At 43.7% G+C, this 27,918-nt stretch overlaps 2 protein-coding genes and 1 long non-coding RNA gene across 21 annotated transcripts in view; 1 reads left to right on the top strand and 2 right to left on the bottom strand.

Moving 5' to 3' along the window:
* The window catches only part of OGFOD3 (2-oxoglutarate and iron dependent oxygenase domain containing 3), a 452,864-nt gene extending 440,057 nt beyond the window's left edge, over nucleotides 1-12,807 (bottom strand). For 16 of the 17 annotated variants that reach the window (XR_008849651.1, XR_008849649.1, XR_008849652.1 and 13 more), the window contains exons 1-2: nucleotides 12,683-12,807; nucleotides 6,956-7,170 (exon numbers count right to left, since the gene is read on the bottom strand). Coding sequence is in view for 5 of the 17 variants with exons in the window: in XM_056550515.1 (XP_056406490.1) it covers nucleotides 6,956-7,170; nucleotides 12,683-12,786 (319 nt within the window). In the remaining 12 variants the exon portion in view is untranslated. The other variant, XM_056550516.1, reaches the window with a different exon arrangement.
* Nucleotides 11,825-12,481, bottom strand: LOC130297733 (uncharacterized). Of its 2 annotated transcripts, none has more exons than XR_008849664.1 (3): nucleotides 12,363-12,481; nucleotides 12,171-12,224; nucleotides 11,825-12,128 (listed from the first exon to the last, which is right to left on the bottom strand). It is a non-coding gene; the product is annotated as an uncharacterized LOC130297733 (long non-coding RNA). The 2 variants fall into 2 exon arrangements; XR_008849663.1 differs by lacking the exon at nucleotides 12,363-12,481 and adding an exon at nucleotides 12,259-12,288.
* On the top strand, nucleotides 12,751-27,444 carry HEXD (hexosaminidase D). 2 transcript variants are annotated; one of them, XM_056550497.1, is made up of 14 exons: nucleotides 12,751-12,888; nucleotides 14,120-14,237; nucleotides 16,740-16,849; nucleotides 18,589-18,676; nucleotides 18,745-18,909; nucleotides 18,992-19,175; nucleotides 19,270-19,341; nucleotides 19,444-19,639; nucleotides 19,885-19,967; nucleotides 22,267-22,345; nucleotides 22,638-22,739; nucleotides 24,483-24,572; nucleotides 26,839-27,020; nucleotides 27,145-27,444. In XM_056550497.1, exons 1-13 carry the CDS (start codon nucleotides 12,857-12,859, stop codon nucleotides 27,005-27,007), a joined length of 1,488 nt encoding a protein of 495 aa, XP_056406472.1. In that variant the 5' UTR covers nucleotides 12,751-12,856; the 3' UTR covers nucleotides 27,008-27,020; nucleotides 27,145-27,444. The 2 variants fall into 2 exon arrangements, with proteins under 2 accessions (XP_056406472.1, XP_056406471.1); XM_056550496.1 differs by having other exon boundaries at nucleotides 26,839-27,443.
* The last annotated feature ends 474 nt before the right edge of the window (nucleotides 27,445-27,918 follow it).

Raw genomic sequence — 27,918 nt, 5'->3', positions numbered from 1 at the left:
AGAAAAATTCACCCCCTACATACTGAACAATTAATATCCCTCAAAAGGCCAGCTCCCTGCTGTCCTGAAATAATCTGTGCTGCTCAGAGAACCTACTCCTTTATATAATCTCTCTATAGCACTCCTTACTTAAAAGGGGTATTCCAGGAAAACATTTTATATGTATATATCAACTGGCTCCAGAAATTTAAACAGATTCGTAAATTACTTCTATTAAAGAAATCTTAATCCTTCCAATAATTATCAGCTGCTGAAGTTGAGTTTTTCTTTTCTGTCCGACAACAGTGCTCTCTGCTGACATCTCTGCTTGTCTCGGGAACTGAGTAAAAGAGGTTTGCTATGGGGATTTGCTTCTACCCTGGACAGTTCCCGAGACATGTGTCATCAGAGAGCACTTAGACAGAAAGAACAACTCAACTTCAGCAGCTCATAAATACTTAAAGGATTAAGATTTTTTAATAGAAGTCATTTACAAATTTGTTTAACTTTCTGGAGCCAGTTGAGATATATATATATATATATATATATATACACATATATATATAAAAATGTTTTTTTCCTGGATAACCCCTTTAAAATCCCCAACCTCAAATTAGCAGCCAGGTACCTAACTTCCACAAGACAGGCACAGTCTTCTTCTAAAATACTCTGTGCTGCTGAATGACCCCGCACCTTCCTCTGTGTAGCTCATCAGTCTGTGACACTCCACTTGTCTCCATTCTTCTCCTGACATCATGGCGCTGCCCATGTCACATAAATTCCATCAACTCACTACGATCACGAGTGGTGGGGTCACTACATCCACAAGATCTGCGCAGTCTTAAATACTCTGTGCTGCGGGGGAAGCAAACTTCCTCCCATTACTTCAGTTGATGATCTCCTACCTGACATCATAATGTGGCCCCCGTCACACACAACCCTATCCCCACTAACATCTTCCCGCACGTGGGCATTACTGCACAGGGAAAGCTGAAAATTCAATCTAGCTACTGCCACAGTATAGCCCAGTGTTTCCCAAGCACGGTGCCCCCAGCTGTTGCAAAACTACAACTCCCAGCATGCCCGGACAGCCAAAGGCTGTCGGGGCATGCTGGGAGTTGCAGTTTTGCAACAGCTGGAGGCACCCTGGTGAGGAAACACTGCTATATTGTGAGGAAAATTTGACATTCAGTGGTCTGGGAAAGTTGTGTGTGGCTTTGATGGGGATCTAAAATTATATTTGTATTAGGGTAGTGCATAGTTTCCCAACCAGAGTGTCCCCAGCTGTTGAAAAACTACAACTCCCAGCATGCCCAGACAGCCAAAAGCTGTGCAGGCAAGCTGGGAGATGTAGTTTAGCAACAGCTGGAGGGACCCTGTTTGGGAAACACTGGGCTAGAGTGAACTAAAATTACATCTGTATTAGACTAGTGAAGTGTTTCCCAAACAGGGTGCCTCCAGCTGTTGCTAAACTACAACTCCCAGCATGCCCGGACAGCCGAAGGCTGTCGGGGCATGCTGGGAGTTGTAGTTTTGCAACAGCTGGAGGCACCCTGGTGGGGAAACACTGCTATATGAGGAAAATTTGACATTCAGTGGTCTGGAAAAGTTGTGTGTGGTTTTGATAGGGACCTAAAATTACCTTTGTATTAGGGTAGTGCATAGTTTCCCAACCAAAGAGTCCCAGCTGTTGCAAAACTACAACTCCCAGCATGCCCAGACAGCCAAAAACTGTACAGGTAAGCTGGGAGATGTAGTTTTGCAACAGCTGGAGGAACCCTGTTTGGGAAACACTGGGCTAGAGTGAACTAAAATTACATCTGTATTAGGCTAGTGAAGTGTTTCCCAACCAGGGTGCCTCCAGCTGTTGCAAAACTACAACTCCCAGCATGCCCGGACAGCCAAAGGCTGTCGGGGCATGCTGGGAGTTGCAGTTTTGCAACAGCTGGAGGCACCCTGGTGAGGAAACACTGCTATATTGTGAGGAAAATTTGACATTCAGTGGTCTGGGAAAGTTGTGTGTGGCTTTGATGGGGATCTAAAATTATATTTGTATTAGGGTAGTGCATAGTTTCCCAACCAGAGTGTCCCCAGCTGTTGAAAAACTACAACTCCCAGCATGCCCAGACAGCCAAAAGCTGTGCAGGCAAGCTGGGAGATGTAGTTTAGCAACAGCTGGAGGGACCCTGTTTGGGAAACACTGGGCTAGAGTGAACTAAAATTACATCTGTATTAGACTAGTGAAGTGTTTCCCAAACAGGGTGCCTCCAGCTGTTGCTAAACTACAACTCCCAGCATGCCCGGACAGCCGAAGGCTGTCGGGGCATGCTGGGAGATGTAGTTTTGCAACAGCTGTAGGCACCCTGGTGGGGAAACACTGCTATATGAGGAAAATTTGACATTCAGTGGTCTGGAAAAGTTGTGTGTGGTTTTGATAGGGACCTAAAATTACCTTTGTATTAGGGTAGTGCATAGTTTCCCAACCAAAGAGTCCCAGCTGTTGCAAAACTACAACTCCCAGCATGCCCAGACAGCCAAAAACTGTACAGGTAAGCTGGGAGATGTAGTTTTGCAACAGCTGGAGGAACCCTGTTTGGGAAACACTGGGCTAGAGTGAACTAAAATTACATCTGTATTAGGCTAGTGAAGTGTTTCCCAACCAGGGTGCCTCCAGCTGTTGCAAAACTACAACTCCCAGCATGCCCGGACAGCCAAAGGCTGTCGGGGCATGCTGGGAGTTGCAGTTTTGCAACAGCTGGAGGCACCCTGGTGAGGAAACACTGCTATATTGTGAGGAAAATTTGAAATTCAGTGGTCTGGGAAAGTTGTGTGTGGCTTTGATGGGGATCTAAAATTATATTTGTATTAGGGTAGTGCATAGTTTCCCAACCAGAGTTTCCCCAGCTGTTGAAAAACTACAACTCCCAGCATGCCCAGACAGCCAAAAGCTGTGCAGGCAAGCTGGGAGATGTAGTTTAGCAACAGCTGGAGGGACCCTGTTTGGGAAACACTGGGCTAGAGTGAACTAAAATTACATCTGTATTAGACTAGTGAAGTGTTTCCCAACCAGGGTGCCTCCAGCTGTTGCTAAACTACAACTCCCAGCATGCCCGGACAGCCGAAGGCTGTCGGGGCATGCTGGGAGTTGTAGTTTTGCAACAGCTGGAGGCACCCTGGTGGGGAAACACTGCTATATGAGGAAAAATTTGACATTCAGTGGTCTGGAAAAGTTGTGTGTGGTTTTGATAGGGACCTAAAATTACCTTTGTATTAGGGTAGTGCATAGTTTCCCAACCAAAGAGTCCCAGCTGTTACAAAACTACAACTCCCAGCATGCCCAGACAGCCAAAAACTGTACAGGTAAGCTGGGAGATGTAGTTTTGCAACAGCTGGAGGAACCCTGTTTGGGAAACACTGGGCTAGAGTGAACTAAAATTACATCTGTATTAGGCTAGTGAAGTGTTTCCCAACCAGGGTGCCTCCAGCTGTTGCAAAACTACAACTCCCAGCATGCCCGGACAGCCAAAGGCTGTCCGGGCATTCTGGGAGTTGTAGTTTTGCAACAGCTGGGGGCACTCTGCTTGGGAAACACTGGTATAGCGAATTCACCCCCATTTCCTTGCCGCTCAGGCTTCAGCTATGATGTATGGCATCAGCTATGTGTAGGTGTTACTTCACTTGTGATATATATATATATAACTGGATATAGTCAACACATGTCGGGTGGCACCAAGCCAACTGCAAACAGGCGGGCACAGAGGGGATGGAAATTACAATAGAAACTGAACCACAGGGCGTAGTAACACAACGTGGCCAGCGGGTGGTGCCACATCTGTCAGTGCATATCAAAGAGGCCATAGAGCATCGAACGGGAAGCTGTGGCCCCTTCAATCTGCTGATCTGTGGGTGTCTCAGAGATCAGACTCCCAACCAATCAGATCAATGCACATTCCTGGAATAATAACCCTTTAATGTCAGGGATATTGTTTACAAAGCGATTTATTTTCCCTGAGCTGAAATCTATCCCCCAGAGCTGAAATCTAAAGAACAGCTGGAAGGGAGTAAGAGAAAAAATGCTGAATAATCTTTCTTTCCATCCATATATATAAGCTCAGAGACCAAAGGTGTTCGCTTTTATGTGAAAAATCCGCTGCCGGGAGACGCTTCTAAAAGAAAGATGGATGCCGGCGACATGAAACCGAAATACAGATGAGAGGAGAGACAGACCGAAAGAGCCATGGAAAGAGAATGGATCGTTTAAGGGGATTTGCAGGACAAAAAGAGTGACTTTTCTGTTATATAAGATCCTGGGAAAGCTGAGTGGCAACCACTGACAACTCACCAGACTTTTCCAGACTCCTGAATGGTATATTACTGTTTACAAGCCAGTTAGCAATGTCTGCTGTTTCTGTAAAGGCTGGGTGATCACCACTTACAACTCACTCAGCTTTTCCAGACTCCTGAATGGCACTCTTCTTTATCCAATCACATTAGCAATTCTGGCTATTTTGAGAAAGATCACCAGATACAACTCAACTAGATTTTCCAGACTGCTAATTGGCATATTTTGATATATATAGAGCAATACAAGCGGCATGTAGGAAATCTAGGTGACCCCCACTTACAACTCTGTCAGCTTTTCCAGACTCCTGAATGGAAGACTTCTCTATCTAGTCACATTAAAAATGCCAGCTGTTTCTGTGAAAGCTTGTTGATCACTAGATACAACTCAGGGTGGGTTCACACTACGTTTTGTCCCATACGGGAGCGCATACGGCAGGAGGGAGCTAAAAGCTCGCGCTCCCGTATGTAACCGTATGCGCTCCCTTATGCCATTCACTTCAATGAGCCGACCGGAGTGAAACGTTCGGTCCGGTCGGCTCATTTTTGCGCCGTATGCGCTTTTACAACCGGACCTAAAACCGTGGTCAACCACGGTTTTAGGTCCGGTTGTAAAAGCGCATACGGCGCAAAAATGAGCCGACCGGACCGAACGTTTCACTCCGGTCGGCTCATTGAAGTGAATGGCATACGGGAGCGCATACGGTTACATACGGGAGCGCGAGCTTTTAGCTCCCTCCTGCCGTATGCGCTCCCGTATGGGACAAAACGTAGTGTGAACCCAGCCTCACCCAGCTTTTCCAGACAGCTAAATGACAGCTAAGAACTCACCTAGCTCTTCCAGTTTGTGTATCTATTCGCATTATCCATCGAAAAACAAAGGATCAGATCATCCATATTCTGAAATACTCTGTGCTGCTGAGATACTCTGCTTCTTCTCTATATGACTCTGTTGTCCTCCTCAGATTGAGCCTTTTCCTCACTATGATCGCCATCTAAGTGCAAACCGCAATCCTTGTCCCTCAAAAGATGAGCTTGTCCCACTGAATACCCCCAGATACATCCACTGAATGCCCAGCAGGCACAACCACTGTATGCCCAGCAGACACTACCCCTGTATGCCCAGCAGGCGCAACCACTGTATGCCCAGCAGACACTACCACTGAAAGCCCAGCAGACACTACCACTGTATGCCCAGCAGACACAACCACTGTATGCCCAGCAGACGCAACCACTGAATGCCCAGCAGACACAACCACTGTATGCCCAGCAGACGCAACCACTGAATGCCCAGCAGACAACCACTGTATGCCCAGCAGACGCAACCACTGAATGCCCAGCAGACACAACCACTGTATGCCCAGCAGACACTACCACTGAATGCCCAGCAGACACAACCACTGTATGCCCAGCAGACACCACCACTGAAGGCCCAGCAGGCGCAACCACTGTATGCCCAGCAGACACTACCACTGAATGCCCAGCAGGCGCAACCACTGTATGCCCAGCAGACACTACCACTGTATGCCCAGCAGACACAACCACTGAATGCCCAGCAGGTATTGTGAGTAGTACAGTCACCCCCTGCCCTATTCTCAAAAACAAACCAAAGGACATATGTTAGCTATAGGAGGATGATAGGGATTATGGTTGCATACAATCCCTGCTTGGCAATAAGACTATATTCAGAGGGTAGAGCATCTGGGGTATGTACTGCAGGTATCACACTCTGGGGGGCATCTAATCTCCCATGACCTTCCCCCCCCCCGCGAGCTGGTGTGATATATCACAGGCAGGAGTGGCACATTGCATTCAATGCAGCATCTGTTACGTGCGGAGAGAGGGGGCACAGGGTCGGATAAGCTCATCACGCTGTGCAGGGTACCATGCTCCTGGGTTCCTCCTACACATCTGCCTCTCATCTTCACCGCTCAATAAGACGTCTCCCAGGAGCTGCACACGTAAGCGTCTGTCCCGCTCTGCTTCCTGATTTACTGAGTTTACCTGCAGAGCCCAGCAAGTAAATAGGAAGCAGAAGTGGGGGCAGGTTCGTACCCAGCCTGTGGCAATACTACAACTGTTGGCAGTCCGTGCATGCAGGTGGGAGACCACTGCTCCGGAGAGACAGCGAGTCTGAACTTGGGTACTCTAAACCTCCACTATCCAGAATCTCAAGGTTCTTCATCACTTTCAACACCTCTGCTTGGTGTCAGTAAAGAAAATGCAATACTAATCCTTGCCCTGCCTATAAACCATGATACCATGTAAAATATTCCTTTCAGTGCTCCGGTGTACTATGCTCGAGAAACATTGCTGTATTTTATTATGGAGAAATCAAAGTAGAGTAATATTCCGCCCAATGTAAATGCTGCCATTAGTGTATAGTGGACACTGACTGTGTGCTGATGTTTAACACTGTGCTGTATTGCACTGCAGGGGATGTAGCCTTGGCGACCTAGGGGTACAAAGCAACACTACATCTCCCACAATGCACCACAGCAGAGCGTGATTTTTTGAAAAGCCATAAACAGGCAGAGGGGGCAGCAGAGAGCTGTGAGTCCCCACAGCCCAAATGACTATATGACTGCAGCTCTGGAATGGACTGGAGTATAAGACAGAATGTCCTCTGTATTACCTGTAAACTGCTTGTGGTTCCCGTAGTCCTGGGAGCAGGGCACTGGGTAGAACTTGTGTTGAAGGGACTCCTGGTGAGAAGCGAGGACCTCCATCATCTCTCCACTAGGGTACCCACAAAGAAGGACAACACCAGAGATTGCCAGGACCACAGCAATGACCCCCCACATGATAGGACTCCTCCATGACCGCCCCGATGCTCGGCTTCTCTTAAAGCTGCAAGTAAAAATATTAAAGAATTTTTAGGCGGCTGCCCGTCCATCCTTGTATGCCCCTCCCTGATATTTCAGTCACTGTCACATTTGTGGAGAAACAGTTATTGGGGAACTGTGATTAATTTGCACCGTTCTGGAGGTAATGTGATTGGTTTGCAATATTCTGTAGGTAATGTGATTGGTTTACACTGTTCTGGAGGTTATGTAATTAATTTGCACTGTTCTGGAGGTAATGTGATTGGTTTGCACTGTTCTGGAGTTAATGTGATTGGTTTGCAACATTCTGTAGGTAATGTGATTGGTTTACACTCTTCTGGAGGTTATGTGATTGGTTTACACTCTTCTGGAGGTAATGTGATTAATTTGCACTGTTCTGGAGGTAATGTGATTGGTTTGCACTGTTCTGGAGGTAATGTGATTAATTTGCACTGTTCTGGAGTTAATGTGATTGGTTTGCAACATTCTGTAGGTAATGTGATTGGTTTACACTCTTCTGGAGGTTATGTGATTAGTTTGCACTGTTCTGGAGGTAATGTGATTGGTTTACACTCTTCTGGAGGTTATGTGATTGGTTTACACTCTTCTGGAGGTAATGTGATTAATTTGCACTGTTCTGGAGGTAATGTGATTGGTTTACACTCTTCTGGAGGTAATGTGATTAATTTGCACTGTTCTGGAGGTAATGTGATTCATTTGCACTGTTCTGGAGGTAATCTGATTGGTTTGCACTGTTCTGCAGGTAATGTGATTGGTTTGCACTGTTCTGCAGGTAATGTGATTGGTTTGCACTGTTCTGCAGGTAATGTGATTGGTTTGCACTATTCTGGAGTTAATGTGATTGGTTTGCACTATTCTGGAGGTAGTGTGATTGGTTTGCACTATTCTGGAGGTAATGTGATTGGTTTGCACTATTCTGGAGTTAATGTGATTGGTTTGCACTATTCTGTTGTTAATGTGATTGATTTGCACTGTTCTGGAGGTAATGTGATTGGTTTACACTGTTCTGCTGGAGGTTATGTCATTGATTTGCACTGTTCTGGAGGTAATGCGATTGGTTTGCACAGTTCTGGAGGAAATGTGATTGGTTTGCACTGTTCTGGAGGTAATTTGATTGGTTTGCACTGTTCTGGAGGTAATTTGATTGGTTTGCACTGTTCTGGAGGTAATGTAATTAATTTGCACTGTTCTGGAGGTAATTTGATTGGTTTGCACTGTTCTGGAGGTAGTGTGATTGGTTTGCACTATTCTGGAGGTAATGTGATTGGTTTACACTCTTCTGGAGGTTATGTGATTGGTTTGCAACATTTTGGAGGTAATGTGATTGGTTTGCACTCTTCTGGAGGTAATGTGATTGGTTTGCACTATTCTGGAGGTAGTGTGATTGGTTTGCACTATTCTGGAGGTAATGTGATTGGTTTGCACTATTCTGGAGTTAATGTGATTGGTTTGCACTATTCTGTTGTTAATGTGATTGATTTGCACTGTTCTGGAGGTAATGCGATTGGTTTGCACAGTTCTGGAGGTAATGTGATTGGTTTGCACTGTTCTGGAGGTAATTTGATTGGTTTGCACTGTTCTGGAGGTAATTTGATTGGTTTGCACTGTTCTGGAGGTAATGTAATTAATTTGCACTGTTCTGGAGGTAATTTGATTGGTTTGCACTGTTCTGGAGGTAGTGTGATTGGTTTGCACTATTCTGGAGGTAATGTGATTGGTTTACACTCTTCTGGAGGTTATGTGATTGGTTTGCAACATTTTGGAGGTAATGTGATTGGTTTGCACTCTTCTGGAGGTAATGTGATTGGTTTACACTGTTCTGGAGGTGTTGTGATTGGTTTGCACTGTTCTGGAGGTAATTTGATTGGTTTGCACTGTTCTGGAGGTGTTGTGATTGGTTTGCACAGTTCTGGAGTTAATGTGATTGGTTTGCACTCTTCTGGAGGTTATGTGATTGGTTTGCAACATTCTGGAGGTAATGTGATTGGTTTGCAATATTCTGGAGGTAATGTGATTGGTTTGCACTGTTCTGGAGGGAATGTGATTGGTTTGCACTGTTCTGGAGGGAATGTGATTGGTTTGCACTGTTCTGGAGGGAATGTGATTGATTTGTACTGTTCTGGAGGTAATGCGATTGATTTGTACTGTTCTGGAGGTAATGCGATTGATTTGTACTGTTCTGTATGTAATGTGATTAATTTGCACTGTTCTGGAGGTAATGTGATTAATTTGCATTGTTCTGGAGGTAATGTGATTATTTTGCATTGTTCTGGAGGTAATGTGCTTGGTTTGCACTATTCTGGAGGTAGTGTGATTGGTTTGCACTATTCTGGAGTTAATGTGATTGTTTGCACTGTTCTCGAGGTAATGTGATTGGTTTACACTCTTCTGGAGGTTATGTGATTGGTTTGCAACATTCTGGAGGTAATGTGATTGGTTTGCACTGTTCTAGAGGTAATGTGATTGGTTTACACTCTTCTGGAGGTTATGTGATTGGTTTGCAACATTCTGGAGGTAATGTGATTGGTTTGCACTGTTCTGGAGGTAATGTGATTAATTTGCATTGTTCTGGAGGTAATGTGATTAATTTGCATTGTTCTGGAGGTAATGTGCTTGGTTTGCACTATTCTGGAGGTAATGTGATTGGTTTGCACTGTTCTGGAGGTAATGTGATTGGTTTGCACTATTCTGGAGTTAATGTGATTGTTTGCACTGTTCTGGAGGTAATGTGATTGGTTTACACTCTTCTGGAGGTTATGTGATTGGTTTGCAACATTCTGGAGGTAATGTGATTGGTTTGCACTGTTCTGGAGGTAATGTGATTGGTTTGCACTGTTCTGGAGGGAATGTGATTGGTTTGCACTATTCTGGAGTTAATGTGATTGTTTGCACTGTTCTGGAGGTAATGTGATTGGTTTACACTCTTCTGGAGGTTATGTGATTGGTTTGCAACATTCTGGAGGTAATGTGATTGGTTTGCACTGTTCTGGAGGTAATGTGATTGGTTTGCACTGTTCTGGAGGGAATGTGATTGGTTTGCACTGTTCTGGAGGGAATGTGATTGGTTTGCACTATTCTGGAGGTTATGTGATTGGTTTGCAACATTCTGGAGGTAATGTGATTGGTTTGCACTGTTCTGGAGGGAATGTGATTGGTTTGCACTATTCTGGAGGTAGTGTGATTGGTTTGCACTGTTCTGGAGGTAGTGTGATTGTTTGCACTGTTCTGGAGGGAATGTGATTGGTTTGAACTGTTCTGGAGGTAATGCGATTGATTTGTACTGTTCTGGAGGTAATGCGATTGGTTTACACTCTTCTGGAGGTAATGTGATTAATTTGCACTTTTCAGGAAGTTATGTGATTGGTTTGCACAGTTCTGGAGGTAATGTGATTGGTTTACACTGTTCTGGAGGTAATGTGATTGGTTTACACTATTCTGGAGGTAGTGTGATTGGTTTGCACTATTCTGGAGGTAATGTGATTGGTTTGCACTGTTCTGGAGGTAGTGGGATTGGTTTGCACTGTTCTGGAGGTAATGTCTACATACAGCCCGTGTCCACATACAGTCCTATTACAACATACAGCCCTAAGACATATACTGTCCCATGCCCATATACAGCCTCATGCCTAATTAAAGTCCCTATACAGTCCTATACCACATACAGCACTATACTCACATATGGCCCTACATCTCATACACACGGCCCTACACCTCACACACACGGCCCTATACCTCACACACACATACAACCCTACACCTCATTTATACATACAACCCTACCCCTCACACACGCAACCCTACCCCTCACACACGTGGCCCTACACCTCACACACACACATACAACCCTACACCTCACACACGCAGCCCTACACCTCACACACGCATACAACCCTACACCTCACGCATACAACCCTACACCTCACGCATACAACCCTACACCTCACACATACAACCCTACACCTCACACACGCAGCCCTACACCTCACACACGCATACAACCCTACACCTCACACATACAACCCTACACCTCACACATGCGGCCCTACACCTCACACACGCATACAACCCTACACCTCACACATACAACCCTACACCTCACACACGCATACAACCCTACACCTCACACATGCGGCCCTACACCTCACACACGCATACAACCCTACACCTCACGCATACAACCCTACACCTCACACATACAACCCTACACCTCACACATGCGGCCCTACACCTCACACACGCATACAACCCTACACCTCACACACGCATACAACCCTACACCTCACGCATACAACCCTACACCTCACACATACAACCCTACACCTCACACATGCGGCCCTACACCTCACACACACATACAACCCTACACCTCACACACACATACAACCCTACACCTCACACATGCGGCCCTACACCTCACACACACATACAACCCTACACCTCACACACACATACAACCCTACATCTCACACATACGGCCCTTTACCTCATACATACAGTCATATACCTCATACATACCGCCCTTTACCTCACACATACAGTCATATACCTCATACATACCACCCTTTACCTCACACATACAGTCATATACCTCATACATACCGCCCTTTACCTCACACATACAGTCATATACCTCATACATACCGCCCTTTACCTCATACATACCGCCCTTTACCTTATACAGCCTTATACCTCACACATACAGTCATATACCTCATACATACATCCCTACACCTCACATATACAGACCTATACCTCACACATACAGTCATATACCTCATACATACCGCCCTTTACCTTATACAGCCCTATACCTCACACATACAGTCATATACAGTACCTCATACATACCGCCCTTTACCTTATACAGCTCTTTACCTCACACATACAGTCATATACCTCATACATGGCCCTATACCTCATATATACCGCCTTTTACCTCACCTCACACACATGGCCCTTTACCTCACACACATGGCCCTTTACCTCATACATACCGCCCTTTACCTCATTATACCTCATACATACCGCCCTATACCTCACACACATACAGCCCTATACCTCATACAGCCCTCTACCTCATACAGCCCTATACCTCATTATACCTCATACATACCGCCCTATACCTCATACATACCGCCCTTTACCTCATTATACCTCATACATACCGCCCTATACCTCATACATACCGCCCTTTACCTCATTATACCTCATACATACCGCCCTATACCTCATTATACCTCATACATACCGCCCTATACCTCATTATACCTCATACACACGGCCCTTTACCTCATACATACCGCCCTATACCTCATATATACCACCCTTTACCTCATTATACCTCATACATACCGCCCTTTACCTCATTATACCTCATACAGTCCTATTCCTCCTTTCCGCTTTCTGTCATTCACAGAGTGCGTTCATACTACGGAGTTCCCGCGGAATTCCACGAGCGGATTCCGCAGTGTGAACGCACCCTTTCGGTGCCATCACCCCCTCCTCTCCCGGCTCACCCGGTCTTCCCCCCCTGAGCCCCCCGGCCGGGCCCCGCCGCCGCTGTCGTCGTCTCCCCGTTCTCTCCGGTGACTCTCGGCCGCCGCCGGTGCTTGGTTGCCATAGTGATCCCTCAGCTCGGCGCTCAGACGTGGAGGCTGCACATTGGCCGAACATAGGGCCAGGCAGGAGCAATGGAGACCCGAGCAGCCGGAGACATGGATGGGTGAGCTCTTCTTTCTTACTGCTGCCCCTAGAGAAAACACTAAGAGTCCCAGCATGCCCTGTTTGCCCCTGCAGGACTACAACTCCCAGCATGCCCAGCTATGCATGCTAAATATGTCACCCGTGCACATAAATGATGACAGTCATGGGTGACCTGTGCCCATCACTATGGGGGGCATAGACTGGGTCATGGAGGAAGGGGACCCCTTTATGATATATATATATATATATATATATATATATATATATATATATATATACGTCAGTGGTTTTCTGACCGTGGCAAAACTACAACTCCCAGCATGCTCGGACAGCCAACGGCTGTCCGGGCATGCTGGGAGTTGTAGTTTTGCCACAGCTGGAGGTCCACAGGTTGAAAACCGCTGCTATAAACATGAACAACCCCACCGACCATTATTAGACCACCACATAACCACTGTATACCGCAAAATAAACATACAGAGGAGACGAAAAAAACGCAGTGTGAACGCGGCCTAAAAATTTGTCAGCTTTCTAATATACGTGTTTTATAAAGGGATAATCCAGTATTAGGGAAACACAGTTGCTTTCTTCTATAAACAGTGCCACCCCTGTCCTAAGGTTGTGTGCGGTAGTACAACTTCGCTCCATGCACTTTAATGTAACTGGACTGCAATACTGCACACAACCTGAGGGCAACAGTGGCACTGTTTCTAAAAGAAAGCATGCCCTGTTTCTGAAATCCGGGATAACCCCCGTTTAATATCTCCCTCTTCAATATCTCTGCTTACTGTCAGGAAATGGGAACCTTATTTTAGGGCTTGACAAATTTGTTATGCAGCTAGGAGTCGGGATGGCACACGTCAAGTAACGGGATGTTACGTGACGTCATATGATGAGTTTATACTGTCCCCCTTATCTCTCCCTGTGTCACAGTCATTAGTGTCCCCTCATCTCTCCTTGTGTCACAGTTATTACTGTCTCCTCATCCTCCTCTGTGTGTCACAGTCATTAGTGTCCCCTCATCTCTCCTTGTGTCACAGTCATTAATGGCTTCTCATCTCCCTCTGTGTGTCACAGTTATTACTGTCCTCTCATCTCTCTGTGCAACAGTCATTACTGTCCCCTGATCTTCCGCTGATTGGCTGCAGTGGTCACCTGACGTCCGCTTCTCCTTTAACATCTGAGTTCGGATCTCACTAGTAATGTGCAAGTTGTAATAAATATTTTGCTCCATTTTCCTTGCACTTTAGGCAAAACAGCGACTCCAAAAATTGCGCATATACAACGGAGAAAAGCGCAAGCGCCAACATGATCCTGGTTCATCTAGATCTCAAAGGGGCACCCCCAAAAGTCTCCTATCTGGCTGAGGTAACAGCACTGCCTATTTTCTGTATTAAATTGCTTATCCAGCCTGCATAACGAGTTGCAAAACTACAACTCCCATCATGCCCTGACAGCCGAAGGCTGTCAGGACATGATGGGAGTTGTAGTTTTGCAGCGGTTGGAGAGCTACCGGTTGGGAAACACTGTCTTTAAGGGATTATCCAGGATTAGAAACACATAGCTGATTTCTTCAAAAAACAGCGCCACACCTGTCCTCTGGTGGTGTGTGGTACTGCAGCTCAGTTGTATTAACCCCTTAAGGACCAAGGACGTACCGGTACGTCCTTGGTCCTGCTCCCGTGATTAACCCCGCATCATATCACGGCGGGCCCGGCGTCATAGTGAAGCCGGGACCCGCCGCTAATAGCGCGCAGCGCCGATCGCGGCACCGCGTGCTATTAACCCTTTGGCCGCGCGCTCAGAGCTGAGCCGCGCGGCTAAAAGCGAAAGTAAAAGCTGCCGGTTAACTCAGTGGGCTGTTCGGGATAGCCGCGGCGAAATCGCGGCATCCCGAACAGCTTACAGGACAGCGGGAGGGCCCCTACCTGCCTCCTTGCTGTCCGATCGCCGAATGACTGCTCAGTGCCTGAGATGCAGGCATGAGCAGTCAAGCGGCAGAATCATCGATCACTGGTTTCCTATGAGAAACCAGTGATCAATGATGATCAGTGTGTGCAGTGTTATAGGTCCCTATGGGATAACAATGATCAGTATAAGAGATCAGTGTGTGCAGTGTTATAGGTCCCTATGGGAGAACAATGATCAGTATAAGAGATCAGTGTGTGCAGTATTATAGGTCCCTATGGGAGAACAGTGATCAGTATAAGAGATCAGTGTGTGCAGTGTTATAGGTCCCTATGGGAGAACAATGATCAGTATAAGAGATCAGTGTGTGCAGTGTTATAGGTCTCTATGGGAGAACAATGATCAGTATAAGAGATCAGTGTGTGCAGTGTTATAGGTCCCTATGGGAGAACAGTGATCAGTATAAGAGATCAGTGTGTGCAGTGTTATAGGTCCCTATGGGAGAACAATGATCAGTATAAGAGATCAGTGTGTGCAGTGTTATAGGTCCCTATGGGAGAATAATGATCAGTATAAGAGATCAGTGTGTGCAGTGTTATAGGTCCCTATGGGAGAACAGTGATCAGTATAAGAGATCAGTGTGTGCAGTGTTATAGGTCCCTATGGGAGAACAATGATCAGTATAAGAGATCAGTGTGTGCAGTGTTATAGGTCCCTATGGGAGAACAATGATCAGTATAAGAGATCAGTGTGTGCAGTGTTATAGGTCCCTATGGGAGAACAATGATCAGTATAAGAGATCAGTGTGTGCAGTGTTATAGGTCCCTATGGGAGAACAATGATCAGTATAAGAGATCAGTGTGTGCAGTGTTATAGGTCCCTATGGGAGCTATAACACTGCAAAAAAAAAAGTGAATGAATATCATTTAACCCCTCCCCTATTAAAAGTTTGAATCACCCCCCTTTTCCCATAAAAAAAAACACAGTGTAAATAAAAATAACCATATATGGTATCACCGCGTGCGGAAATGTCCGAATTATAAAAATATATCATTAATTAAACCGCTCGGTCAATGGCGTGCGCGCAAAAAAATTCCAAAGTCCAAAATAGTGAATTTTTGGGCACTTTTTATATCATTTAAAAATGAATAAAAAGCGATCAATAAGTCCTATCAATGCAAAAATGGTACTGTTAAAAACTTCAGATCACGGCGCAAAAAATGAGCCCTCATACCGCCCCATACACAGAAAAATAAAAAAGTTATAGGGGTCAGAAGATGACAATTTTAAATGTATTAATTTTCCTGCATGTAGTTATGATTTTTTCCAGAAGTCCGACAAAATCAAACCTATATAAGTAGGGTATCATTTTAATCGTATGGACCTACAGAATAAAAATAAGGTGTAATTTTTACCGAAAAATGTACTACGTAGAAACGGAAGCCCCCAAAATTTACAAAACTGCGGGGTTTTTTTTTCAATTTTGTCGCACAATTATTTTTTTTTCCGTTTCACCGTAGATTTTTGGGCAAAATGACTGACGTCATTACAAAGTAGAATTGGTGGCACAAAAAATAAGCAATCATATGGATTTTTAGGTGCAAAATTGAGTTATGATTTTTTAAAGGCAAGGAGCCAAAAACGAAAATGCAAAAACGGAAAAAACCCCGGTCCTTAAGGGGTTAAAGGGGTTCTCCGGTGTAAAACTTTTTTTTATTTTTTAAATGAACTGGTGCCAGAAAGTTAAACAGATTTGTAAATTACTTCAATTAAAAAAATCTTAATCCTTTCAGTACTTTTTAGCAGCTGTATAATACAGAGGAAAATCTTTATTTTTTGAATTTCCTTTTTGTGTTGTCCACAGTGCTCTCTGCTGACACCTGATGCCCGTAGTATGAGAGAGAATAGAAAACATTTCTCACTTATTATTTTTTTAAATCTTAATTTTAACTTTTTCTGTAGGTTTTTCCGCTCTTCTCTGCCCTTGGAGCAAACGGGCTGCTGATAGAATATGAGGACACCTTTCCGTACTACGAAGAGCTCCTCCCACTGCGGGCAGCTCACGCCTACAGGTGGTCACAACGTCTATAGTAACCATTCTTATATACCGCAAAAACAGGACAATAGCACCTATTACTGCTATGTACAGGAATATAACTACTATAAGGGTAGGGTCACACGTAGCACATCCACTGCGTATTTTGATGCTGCGGATGCGCCACTTCCCGTCTCTAGAGTGTGCCTCCTCCAGCTGTTTTTCTCCTGTATCCTTCTTGCAGCAGTAATCTGCCGCTATAAGCAGACACAGAGGGAGCTGTGATTCGTGCGCACGCATGCGCAGTGTACGCCAGACATCGTGGTTGCTCTCAGCCTAGCTCAGGGAACGGCCGCAATGTCAGGAGAGCTGCACGACTCGCAGTTCCCTCTGTGTCTTCTCGTAGCAGCGGATTGCTGCTGAGAGCAGGACACTGATAAAACAGCTGGAGGCACACTCTAGGGAAGGGCAGTAGTGCATTTGCAGCATCAAATACGCAGTGGATGCGCTACGTATGACCCTACCCTAATTCTGCCTCTTATGTACAGGAATATAACTACTATAATACTGCCCCTATATACAAGAATATAACTACTATAATACTGCCTCCTATATACAAGAATATAACTACTATAATACTGCCCCTATATACAAGAATATAACTACCATAATACTGCTCCTATATACAAGAATATAACTACTATAATACTACCCCTATATACAAGAATATAACTACTATAATACTGTCCCTATATACAAGAATATAACTACTATAATACTGTCCCTATATACAAGAATATAACTACTATAATACTGCTCCTATATACAAGAATATAACTACTATAATACTGCTCCTATATACAAGAATATAACTACTATAATACTGCTCCTATATACAAGAATATAACTACTATAATACTGCTCCTATATACAAGAATATAACTACTATAATACTGCTCCTATATACAGGAATATAACTACTATAATACTGCCTCCTATATACAGGAATATAACTACTATAATACTGTCCCTATATACAAGAATATAACTACTATAATACTGTCCCTATATACAAGTATATAACTACTATAATACTGCTCCTATATACAAGAATATAACTACTATAATACTGCTCCTATATACAAGAATATAACTACTATAATACTGCTCCTATATACAAGAATATAACTACTATAATACTGCTCCTATATACAAGAATATAACTACTATAATACTGCTCCTATATACAGGAATATAACTACTATAATACTGCCTCCTATATACAAGAATATAACTACTATAATACTGCCTCATATATACAAGAATATAACTACTATAATACTGCTCCTATATACAGGAATATAACTACTATAATCCTGCCTCCTATATACAAGAATATAACTACTATAATACTTCTCCTAAATACAAGAATATAACTACTATAATACTGCTCCTATATACAAGAATATAACTACTATAATACTGCTCCTATATACAAGAATATAACTACTATAATACTGCTCCTATATACAAGAATATAACTACTATAATACTGTCTCCTATATACAATAATATAACTACTATAATACTGCTCTTATATACAAGAATATAACTACTACAATACTGCTCCCTATATACAAGAATATAACTACTATAATACTGCTCCTATATACATGAATATAACTACTATAATACTGCTCTTATATACAAGAATATAACTACTATAATACTGCTCCTATATACAAGAATATAACTACTACAATACTGTCATCTCAGTCCTCAGGAAATCCAGGAGATCCTGATGTTGGCGCAGGTTAACCGTTTAGAAGTTATTCCTCTCATACAGACCTTTGGGCACATGGAGGTAAGATGGGGAGCGGTGGGTGATGAGGTCTTCTTCTTGGTTCTCACACTTATTCTGGATTTTTATAGTTTGTCCTGAAGCATAAAGAGTTTGCCCACCTGAGAGAGGTCCCTACCTACCCAAACAGCCTGAACCCTCACAGGGAAGAGTCCCACCAGCTCCTCCATGGCATGATAAGACAGATGATGGAACATCACCCTGGCATTCGCTGGCTGCATATCGGCTCAGACGAGGTACACAGTGGCGGTATTATAAGAACTGGCTGTTCTAGGTATATTCTGTAGGTTCTAGGTACATTGTGAACCCTTCGTCTAGGTCTACTACCTTGGTGAAGGCGAGGAATCCAAGAAGATCCTTTCCGAAAATGGCTGGGCTGTGGAAGACCTCTTTATGTGCCACCTGAAGAAGGTGGCCGCCCATGTAGTTTCAACATATCCAGGCGTCAGGCCCATCGCCTGGGACGACATGCTGAGACCTGCATCTGCCCAGACGTTGACAGGTCAGAGAATTAACCAGTGGGGTTCTACATGGCAGGGTGAGGGGCATTTAGTGGGCACGGTTGCCACCCAGGACTTGCTTTCTATCTCCTATAGATTCTGGATTGGCCCAGCTAGTGGAGCCTATGATCTGGGACTACACCCCAAACCTAGACGTGGACAATAGAGGTATGTCAACTATTTTATAAATTTAACGGGAAACTCCGCCTTTAGTAGGCGTATCGGACGCCCGCTCTACAGTAATTACCCAGTTTTCTTGCCTCAATATAGTTGCCCTGATTGAAAAGTACTCGCAGTCTGGCTTCCAGAAGATCTGGTTGGCCAGTGCCTTTAAGGGAGCCACCGGCGCGTCCCAGCAGCTGACACATATCGGACATCACCTGCAGAACCACAAGCGTTGGCTACAGGTGATTCGGAGGATACCCCAAGACACCCTCCAAGGGGTGGCCATTACTGGCTGGCAGAGGTACGTTCTTACTGACATGTCTGTTCATATGTTAGCGCCCCTATCTCGTTGGGGCCTCCTTTTTAGGTTTGATTATTAAACATTGCTCTGCATCAGTGGCCTCCAAAGTGTGGACCTCCGGATGTTGCAAAACTACATCTCCCAGCATGCCCGGACAGCCGTTGGCTGTCCGGGCATGATGGGAGTTGTAGTTTTGCAAAATCTAGAGGGCAAGACTTTTCAGACCACCACTCTATGTCTTTCAGGTATGACCACTTCTCAGTCCTGTGTGAACTTCTCCCGGTGGGGATACCTTCTCTGGCCGTGTGCCTGCAGATGCTGAAGCATGGTATGGTCCATCGTCGGTAGAAATTGTAGACTTACAGTATAGATTGGTTATCTGCTAAGCTTGCTGACCATAAAGGGGTTAAACCACTTCCTGCTCACTCATTCTGACATCCTCTGCTCAGGAAAGGGTGTGTCCAAGGCAAGCACTGAGCCAGTCCTCACTCACCATACATTTACTTCCTCCCTGACTCTGCTGTGCTGTGCTGGGTCTCTTCATCCAGTCACTGCAGGCTGCTCTGTAACTCCCTCCTCTCTGTTTTCATGCTGCAGTCTGATAGGACAGGAGTGAGCACAGAGGAGTGCTAGTCCTGTTCTCATTTCCTGGACTTTGTCCCAGCCTGTGCTTCAGCTGTGACAAAGATGATGCTGCAGCCGGATAGGATTATGTTCTGGATGGTATGGGGACCCCTGGTGGTCTTTTTTAATAAGCCATGATTTATACAAAAAGGAGATAAACATTTTTTATGAAGTACAGTATATTAGAAAGGTTAAAGAGTAGCTCCCACCATCCTTTTTTTTTTTCTGTCCCTGCCTATTGCCCATCTATCCCTAACGCCCTCCCTGCCTTAAATTTTTTAATTTTTTTTTACTATCTTAGAAATGGCTTTTTGTCTACCTGGTAATGTGCTCGCTTACCAGGCAGGCTTCCCCAGCAGGAGCAACGTCACTGATGCCTGCTGGGGGCCGACTTCCGCCCTTAGCTCATCTATACACCCTTAGCTTATCTATTCAAGCCATGATTGTTTTCCTAACAGTGTACCTCCAGCTGTTTCACAACTACAACTCCCAGCTTGCCCTGACATCTATTGGCTGTCAGGGCATGCTGAGAGTTTTAGTGGTGAAACAACTGGAGGCACACTGTGTTGAAAACAATCTATCTTTGCTATGGCCCCCAAAACAACTCTCCCCCCCCCCCCCCCTCGAAACAACTCCCTATGCGACCTCTGATTCAGTGCTATATGCAAGGAGGCGGGGCTGGCACGTGAGGCCAAGAAGTCAATGCGCGCAGTCCTGGTGTTCACAGCGCTCAATCCCGCCTGTGTGATTGACAGGAACGAGTGCAGGCTGACTGAATTCGGACTGATGCCCAGCCGGGATCAGTCCGAATTCAGCTGTGACATCACAGCAGGCTGCAGCCAGCCACTAGGAGGGAGACGCCCTAGTGGCCAGATTTTCAACAGTAAATTAAAATAATTAACACAAAGAAAAAATAAAAGAAGTATATTAGAGATATGTTGTAGTACATAAGTACTACAACATATATAAAAAGAAAGATGATGACAGTGGCCATTTAAAGGAAATCTGTCATCAGAATCACCCGCACTAAACCTGTTACACAGGCTTGTAGTGCGGGTGATCCTGATTAAAACCCTTACCTCATTAAACACTGTGCAGCGGTTCGCCAGATATCTTCATTTTTAGTTATATGGTATTCCCAGGCTTGGGCATCAGCACGGACTCGCTTACGTCATTTTCGCCTTGCGGAGCGGCTGCCCGACTCATGAATATTTATGGCTGCCTCATCACAGTCTTCCTCCTGGTGTAGGTCACGCGGGTAGCGCCGCGCATGCGCCACGCGCCGTACACCCGGAAGCGGCGTTCTCCTGCATAGATAGATATGCAGGAGAATGCTGCTTCCGGGTGTACGGCGCTACCCACGTGACCTACACCAGGAGGAAGACTGCGATGAGACTGCCATAAATATTCATGAGTCGGGCAGCCGCTCCGCCCGGCGAAAATGACGTAAGTGAGTCTGTGCTGATGCTGCGGACCTCCCACTGAGTCCCAAGCCTGGGAATACCATATAACTAAAAATTAAGATATCTGGCGAACCGCTGCACAGTGTTTAATGAGGTAAGAAGCGTTTTATTTAGGATCACCCGCACTACAAGCCTGTGTAACAGGTTTAGTGCGGGTGATTCTGATGACAGATTTCCTTTAATGTTTTTCCAAGATGAAAAACATAGAAAAAGTTTTTGATTCGGACAGAGCCCATATAAAGTGTGGTAATATCACACACCACCAGAAGACAGGTGGGGCGCTGCTTTTGGAGGAAACAACCATGTTTTCCTGGACAACATTTTTTAAAGATTTTCAAATGATTTCTTCCAGAAACAGCACCACTCTTGTCCTCAGGTTGGGTGCAGTATTGCAGCTCAGTTTGATTCAAGTGAATGAAGCCAAGTTGTAATACCACACACAACCTGACGACAAGGGTGGTGCTGTTTTTATAAAACATTTGCTTTGTTTTTCTGTTCCTCGGCACCCACTTTAATCTTGGTCTTCCCATCTCTCTCCAGGTTCTTACTCTGAACAGGTGGCCGCCTGCATCCAAGACATCTTGGGAATGTCCCATCTGGACACCGAAAACTACTCCAGGTGAGCAGACATAGTCATAACATTATAAAGGACCAGCATGACTGCCATAATGTTCACTACCCAGCTTTCCTATACCCCTGAATTCAGAGGTGCATATTTACCATTCAGGAGTCAAAGGAAAGTGAAACCATTGTGGTAGCCATGTTGGATGTCACCCAGCTTTCCCAGGAACATACTAAGACAGGGCAGAATTGTTCTTAAAAATGTAAAGATCCACCTCCTGTACCCCAGTGTGTCTCTGTTCTTGCTCACAGCTGAGCTTCTGCTACTATCTCCTTTTATCTTACGGCAGTGAAGCGTCCGGCTCCTTCCCTGGTAGTGATGTCCTTATACTCATCACCCAAGTCCTGTTCCACCTCAAGACCCCCACACAGGAATTCCTGGAGAGAAACCGGTGAGTGCAGGGATCCACTATATATATCTCTTTATATGAGAAGGTAGAGGTGCAGGGATCCAGTATAGTATACAGGAGGGATAGAGGTGTAGGGATCTAGTATAGTATACAGGAGGGATAGAGGTGCAGTGATCTAGTATAGTATACAGGAGGGATAGAGGTGTAGGGATCTAGTATAGTATACGGGAGGTATAGAGGTGCATTGATCTAGTATAGTATACAGGAGGGATAGAGGTATAGTATACAGGAGGGGATAGAGGTGCAGTGATCTAGTATAGTATACAGGAGGGGATAGAGGTGCAGTGATCTAGTATAGTATACAGGAGGGGATAGAGATGTAGGGATCTAGTATAGTATACAGGAGGGGATAGAGGTGCAGGGATCCAGTATAGTATACAGGAGGGATAGAGGTGTAGGGATCTAGTATAGTATACGGGAGGTATAGAGGTGCAGTGATCTAGTATAGTATACAGGAGAGGATAGAGGTGTAGGGATCCAGTATAGTATACAGGAGGGATAGAGGTGTAGGGATCCAGTATAGTATACAGGAGGGATAGAGGTGTAGGGATCTAGTATAGTATACGGGAGGTATAGAGATGCAGTGATCTAGTATAGTATACAGGAGGGATAGAGGTGTAGGGATCTAGTATAGTATACAGGAGGGGATAGAGGTGCAGTGATCTAGTATAGTATACGGGAGGGATTGGGGTGCAGGGATCTAGTATAATATTGGAGGATGCACATGTCAGTAACCAGAGTCCATTGTTCTCTTACAGATTTGTCTCTGGTTGGTTCAGTCCATTTCACAGGAAGAAATGGATCTACCACAGTAGTGCACCCATATTCCTGTATTGTATTCTAATTGTTACACATCCACACCGTTTATCTGGTGTAGGATTCTATTGTGGCACTTGTAGTCCGCTGCAGGCATCCTCCATTGTGTGCATTTTTATGCTGGGGATCGCCCTTAGCAACGGACTACAAGGGCAGGATCTGCTCCCCCAGTATAAATGCACAACCGCATCTGGGGTTGAGCACCCCCTGCCATTTGAGACCACGTTTTTTGTTGTTTGTTTAAATTTTATACTTGGAGGTGTGTAAACTCTAAAATTAATGCGCCTTGAATATCTTCAAGGCAGCATTAAGGTAGCACCTGTGAGGCCAGGCACCCATATTAGCCAACTCAGGTGGGGCTTGCAGCTTGCCTCCCTCCTCCCATTGCATGTGTGCTCAGTCACGCTGGAGGGTATCTGGGAGGAAGTTGTGAGTCGACCGAATGCTGCCGTAATTGCCCACTGGCCCCTGTTTTGCTTATCAAGCACAGGTAGGATTAGCGTAGGTCCCGCGCCATTTTGAGAAACCTTGGCGTTGGTGTGCGGGCTCTGTTGTGTCCTTCATATAAGGATACACTGGCGAATGTCTCAAATTTAACATCAGTGTTGAGGGATAGCCAATGTCATTGTATACATCTACCACAGTAGTGCACCCATATTCCTGTATTGTATAGTATACGGGAGGTATAGAGGTGTAGGGATCTAGTATAGTATACAGGAGGGAAAGAGGTGCAGTGATCTCATATAGTATACAGGAGGGGATAGAGGTGCAGTGATCTAGTATAGTATACAGGAGGGGATAGAGGTGCAGTGATCTAGTATAGTGTACAGGAGGGATTGGGGTGCAGGGATCTAGTATAATATTGGAGGATGCACATGTCAGTAACCAGAGTCCATTGTTCTCTTACAGATTTGTCTCTGGTTGGTTCAGTCCATTTCACAGGAAGAGGAAGATGATCCATCCTATAATGGTGCAACAGATCGAACCCGAAGCCGTGAGGTGAGAAAATCCTGGTTTAATATCAGCAAAATAACTATAATATCCCTGATAATATACAGGGGACATGAAGCAATATCTGTCTCCTACATAGGAGCAGTATTATAGTAGTTATATTCTTGTATATAGGGGCAGTATCATAGTAGTTATATTCTTGTATATAGGAGCAGTATTATAGTAGTTATATTCTTGTATATAGGAGCAGTATTATAGTAGTTATATTCTTGTATATAGGAGGCAGTATCATAGTAGTTATATTCTTGTATATAGGAGCAGTATTATAGTAGTTATATTCTTGTATATAGGAGCAGTATTATAGTAGTTATATTCTTGTATATAGGAGCAGTATTATAGTAGTTATATTCTTGTATATAGGGGCAGTATCATAGTAGTTATTGTATATAGGGGCAGTATTATAGTAGTTATATTCTTGTATATAGGGGCAGTATTATAGTAGTTATATTCTTGTATATAGGAGCAGTATTATAGTAGTTATATTCTTGTATATAGGAGCAGTATTATAGTAGTTATATTCTTGTATATAGGAGCAGTATTATAGTAGTTATATTCTTGTATATAGGGGCAGTATCATAGTAGTTATAATATTGTATATAGGGGCAGTATTATAGTAGTTATATTCTTGTATATAGGGGCAGTATTATAGTAGTTATATTCTTGTATATAGGAGCAGTATTATAGTAGTTATATTCTTGTATATAGGAGCAGTATTATAGTAGTTATATTCTTGTATATAGGTGCAGTATTATAGTAGTTATATTCTTGTATATAGGGGCAGTATCATAGTAGTTATATTATTGTATATAGGGGCAGTATTATAGTAGTTATATAAATCAAAGTCGAAGAGAAAAAGGTATAAAGACCGCACTCACCCACTGTAATAGCTTGTGGATCGTAGATTTATTCAGAATGTAAAATTCAATTCCATCTGGTGGAGGATGTGGAGGGGAAAAGAAGCCAAACGGACTAGTTTCGCGCCAGCCGGCGCTTTCTCTGACTGGCACTTTCTCTGGTAGCCCAGTCAGAGAAAGTGCCGGCTGGCGTGAAACTAGTCCGTTTGGCTTCTTTTCCCCTCCACATCCTCCACCAGATGGAATTGAATTTTACATTCTGAATAAATCTACAATCCACAAGCTATTACAGTGGGTGAGTGCGGTCTTTATACCTTTTTTCTCTTTGACTTTGATTTATGGACATTTGATACCACACCTGCACCCCCAGGTATTGCAGTGCATCGAGTCTCCTGGATAGCCCTGTTTGTATTGCCTTAGGATTCCATTGCTGTACAGGGATATTGTTCTTTGGTGCCACTTTTTCTCTTGGACCTTATAGTAGTTATATTCTTGTATATAGGAGGCAGTATTATAGTAGTTATATTCTTGTATATAGAAGCAGTATTATAGTAGTTATATTCTTGTACATAGGAGCAGTATTATAGTAGTTATATTCTTGTATATAGAAGCAGTATTATAGTAGTTATATTCCTGTATAGAGGGACAGTATTATAGTAGTTATATTCTTGTATATAGAAGCACTATTATAGTAGTTATATTCCTGTATAGAGGGACAGTATTATAGTAGTTATATTCTTGTATATAGAAGCAGTATTATAGTAGTTATATTTTTGTATATAGGAGCAGTATTATAGTAGTTATATTCTTGTATATAGGTAGAAGTATTATAGTAGTTATATTCTTGTATATAGGAGCAGTATTATAGTAGTTATATTCTTTTATATAGGAGCAGTATTGTATATAGAAGCAGTATTATAGTAGTTATATTCTTGTATATTGGAGCAGTATTATAGTAGTTATATTCTTGTATATAGGAGCAGTATTATTGTATATAGAAGCAGTATTATAGTAGTTATATTCTTGTATATAGAAGCAGTATTATAGTAGTTATATTCTTGTATATAGGAGCAGTATTATAGTAGTTATATTCTTGTATATAGGAGCAGTATTATAGTAGTTATATTCTTGTATATAGAAGCAGTATTATAGTAGTTATATTCTTGTATATAGGAGCAGTATTATAGTAGTTATATTCTTGTATATAGGAGCAGTATTATAGTAGTTATATTCTTGTATATAGGTAGAAGTATTATAGAAGTTATATTCTTGCATATAGCGAGCAGTATTATAGTAGTTATATTCTTTTATATAGGAGCAGTCTTATAGTAGTTATATTCTTATACATAGGGGGCAGTATTATAGAGTTCATCACATAGTAATTCTATTTTTCCTCTCAGTCTCTTGTCCAATTGGGCTTTAGTTCTCGGTGACCTTCATGCTGCTTTGCTTAAGATCTTTCCTGCCGTTACCGTGGATGAATGGATGGAGGAGTATTCAATGCCATATTATGTACAACTCCAAGAACTGGTGGAAGATCTGAACACTGCCCTGGAGAACCAGACCTAGATCGGACCTCACTGTACGTCTTGTTGTACGTCTCATTGTACATCCACCTTCATTTTATTTCTCACACAGTTTATGTTCCATTCTCAGTCCTCTCCTTGAGCTTTACTTGTGTTTAATTTCATGGCTTTATACTCCAGTTACATCCAGAGCTGCTCTGAACCTTCATCTGACAGCCACCTGGACTCACCTGTATTGCACTGCACTTTGGTCCCCAATAGAGGGCAGCAGGGAGATTTGATTTTATGCAACCAGTGAGTTTACAAGGCAACCAATATACTTCTCTGTGCAGCTTTGGATGTGAATGGAGGATAATACAGTCAGTGCAGATTGTTTGTAAATCACAATTATTTTTCTGTACAGATTTTATTACTTTCTGTCAATAAGAAAGAAAATGTGCAATACCACATAGTGTCATTAATCTTTCACACTTTGGATCTATGGAAAATTTTCGGTTTTGGGGTAAATACCCTGCACATTTTCTACAACAAATCCACAGAATGTGAACATAGCCTAAATGATTTGCTGCAGCCGCATAGCACTCATCCTGCCCCCCAGAGGCGACCACTCAGAATCTCCACAATTTGTAGTGATCACTGTGTGTATACTCCTGAATTGCAGGGAGCACATCTATAGATCAAGATTTCTACCTCATGTATTTGTACCATATCCCAGGGAATAGTATTACACCACACATTACTTATCCGGAATTACTGTATATCCTGTATTGTACTCCAGAGCTGTACTCCCCATTCTGCTGGTGAGATCACTGTGTACATACATTACATTACTTATCCTGTACTGATCCTGAGTTATATCCTGTGTTATACTCCAGAGCTGCACTCACTATTCTGCTGGTGAGATCACTGTGTACATACATTACATTACTTATCCTGTACTGATCCCGAGTTATA

This window comes from Hyla sarda, chromosome 13 (genome assembly GCF_029499605.1).
Source record: "Hyla sarda isolate aHylSar1 chromosome 13, aHylSar1.hap1, whole genome shotgun sequence".
In the NCBI taxonomy this organism is placed as follows: Eukaryota; Metazoa; Chordata; class Amphibia; order Anura; family Hylidae; genus Hyla; species Hyla sarda.
This window is presented reverse-complemented; position numbering and strand designations above follow the sequence as displayed.